Raw genomic sequence first — 3,053 nt, 5'->3', positions numbered from 1 at the left:
CGGGTGTCTCATCGTGGAGGAGCCCCTGCCATGTGCTGACACCTAGCGGACTTTGGTTCTTTTTTCGAGGTTCTTAGATACCAAGTCACCATATGTGAGATTTTTTTTGTTGTTTTAAGCTGTAATGGCTGTTACATGGGGTCTTTTGGTTTTTTTTGTCTTGCTGAAAAAACTCTCAAACATGGAAATCATAAGCTAGTTCCCTGCGTGGGCAGCTCACTTTTTTGGACTTTTTTGGACTCGTTTCCCCTTGGGACAGTCGCATTTTTAGTCACTGTTTGCTAATATGTGGTAATTACTATGAGTCACGTTCTGCAAAGGCCCAGTGCCTCCATATAACATATTTTTGTATCTTTAATAGTTCCAATTCCGATTCTGGCGTTACCCAATCCTTTCTGAAATCAACCCACACAAAACTAAATCTAAAATTTAATAAAAACTAAACCTACATAAATCAATCAATCTCAACCAATCTACACATAGCTGCACTCAAGTATGTTACCTAACGTTCTTGGACACTCATTTGAGTCAAGAAAACCGATATAATATGATGCGGATAGAACTTTGAAATAAAGGGCATTTCTGTGAGGAACAACAACCATCTCACTACATTGTTCAAGCTGTATGTTATCTCAACGATCTTTGGACGCTTATTTGAGATAATAAAATAGATATAATAGGATGCGCAGAGAACTTTGAAATGAGCGGCCAATACTCTGAAGAACAACAACAATCTGACTACAATGTTCAATAATTCTCAATTATTACGCACCCTGACAACAACCTGATTACATGCTCAATTATTTGCAATTATTTAGTTCTGGCAAAAGTCAAGTGGAGGAAGATCTTTGTCTTCTCTGGAGAGGTACGGAAAAAGTGAGGCTAAATAGTGGGGTAAGGGACCAGGTACCACGCCAAGCAAGCAAGGTTGGGCAGTCATATTTCATACTTGTGTGCTTCCTGTAATTTTCAGTAGTTTAATTTTAGACGGCGAAAATGGGCCAAGGGGAGGAGCAGGTGAAGATGCTGAGCCTCTGGGTTAGTCCCTTCAGCATGCGTGTTTTGATCGGATTGGAAGAGAAGGGCGTGACATATGAATACCAAGAAGAGAATCTCGACCCCAAGAGTGACCTGCTGCTGCAAATGAATCCAATTAACAAGACGGTACCTGTCCTCATCCACAACGGCAAGCCTGTGAACGAGTCTCTCATCATTCTCGAATATATCGATGAGGCCTGGCCCAACTCTAATCCATTCATGCCGTCCGACCCATATGACCGAGCCGTTGTAAGATTCTGGGCAGACTTTCTGAACAAGAAAGTAAGCATAATCACACCCAAACTAATCTTTACCCTAAATTTTATTCAATGCATTGCATTTTAGGTTTAATACATGCAATTTGTGCTATTCCATTTATATGAGGAGCACTTTCTGATACATATGAATTCGTGCGATTTCTTCCAGTTCTTCCAGGATGCGTTTTATGGTATTTTGAAAACTGAAGGAGAAGCTCTAGAAGAGGGTAAGCGTTGTATGTTAAAGTACCTCGGATTCCTTGAAAGGGAGCTGTCAAAAGGCGGAGATAAGCCTTATTTTGGAGGGGAGCAGTTTGGGTACCTGGACATTGCATTCATTCCCTATGCATGTTGGTTCCATTCATTTGAAATGTTTGGGAAATGGAATATACCATGGGAAAGTGAGTTCCCAAGGCTCCAACTTTGGATGAAGAAGTGCATGGAGAGAAAGAGCGTGAAAAAAATCCTCCCGGACCCTCTTAAGGTTTTGGAATATGCCATTCCATTTAGGAAGAAATTTGTCACCTCCGAGTAACTGAAAATCTGAATTACTTGCATCAGCGTAGCCATATACATATAGTTATATGACCGTGTCTAGTAGATTAGTAATGCGGATAAGTTCTTACTTCAGTGTTCTCGTTAGTGTTTCTAGGCTTATGGACTTTGGATCCCCAGAGACTGTGACCTTTGAACTAGAGGTTTAAAGTGGCTTCGTCACTGCAAACACTCGTACCAATAATAAGTTTTATTATTATGTTAACTTTAATGTTTGGATCGTTTCGTTTTAGTTCTGTCGTTTTCACTTCGAATGGTTCAATAAGATCTTTGCAAATTTGAAGCGAAAGATATATCTAATTTCTCAGCATTGAGATAGCAGGAATGTAATATTGTTGGAAAAGATTGTCTTTGTAAAGTTGTGTGCGAATATGGCAATGTAGAAGAGAAAATAATTGCAATGTTATATTCTCAAAGCGATAAAATCCAACCTATCAATTAGAGAGACTATAAAGACTTTAAGGGAGATGTGATCTACATATTATGGACTTTGGGAAAATTAAAAGACTATAAAGGGAAATTTGATCTACATCTTAAGGACTGGGAAAATTAGTACTTGTTACGGCCGTATCTCTGAACAAATTGCCATCCACAACATGGATGGTTCACATTTAAAAAGAGAGAGTCATTCTGAATGATTCCAATGGATTTTCTAAATGGTTACTCGGTAACAGATGGTAATTTTACATTTTTTATATATATATATATATATATATATAAATTTAAATTTATAGAGTTAACGGTTTTTTAATGGTTTGTTTTTTAAAATATTCCAAAAATATGATGTACATGAGTAAAATGGAATTATCAATTTTAGGATTTACATTAATAAAAATGATATTTTGAATTAATAATAGATTTAAAGGAATATAAATATTTATAATTTTTTATTTTAATTATAGATAAAATATGAAAGTTAAAATATAATGTAATATATGATTCACATTGGGAAGAAATGGATTCTTTATATTTAAAATAATTTTTTTCATTAAAATAAAGTAAAGAGTCAAAATAAGTATTGTGTATGTAAAATTTCAACTATAATATGTAAAATAAGAATGACAATTAATTTGTAAATTAGGAATGATAATATGTAAAATAAGAATGATAATTAATTTGTAAATTAGGAATGATAGTTGATAGTTGTTAGAGGGATTTTTTAGATTTGTGACGAAATAAAACTTTCTATTATATTTTTAGGGG

At 35.3% G+C, this 3,053-nt stretch overlaps 1 protein-coding gene across 1 annotated transcript; it reads left to right on the top strand.

The window, feature by feature from the left end:
* Window positions 1-947: 947 nt before the first annotated feature.
* LOC149155714 (glutathione S-transferase U19-like) lies at window positions 948-2,014 on the top strand. The gene is made up of 2 exons (XM_089441091.1): window positions 948-1,320; window positions 1,465-2,014. Exons 1-2 carry the CDS (start codon window positions 997-999, stop codon window positions 1,828-1,830), a joined length of 690 nt encoding a protein of 229 aa, XP_089297217.1. The 5' UTR covers window positions 948-996; the 3' UTR covers window positions 1,831-2,014.
* Window positions 2,015-3,053: the final 1,039 nt, after the last annotated feature.

Source organism: Pinus tabuliformis, chromosome 9 (assembly GCF_031772625.1).
Source record: "Pinus tabuliformis cultivar Carrire ecotype Pingquan chromosome 9, CPIR1, whole genome shotgun sequence".
Taxonomy (NCBI): Eukaryota; Viridiplantae; Streptophyta; class Pinopsida; order Pinales; family Pinaceae; genus Pinus; species Pinus tabuliformis.
Note: the sequence above shows the minus strand (reverse complement) of the source record. Positions and strands in the feature narration are given on the sequence as shown.

Coding starts and splice junctions, on each gene's coding strand:
- LOC149155714 (XM_089441091.1), top strand. CDS start 997: ATGGGCCAAGGGGAGGAGCAGGTGAAGATGCTGAGCCTCTGGGTTAGT. Junction 1,321..1,464: donor CAGACTTTCTGAACAAGAAA/GTAAGCATAATC, acceptor GATTTCTTCCAG/TTCTTCCAGGATGCGTTTTA.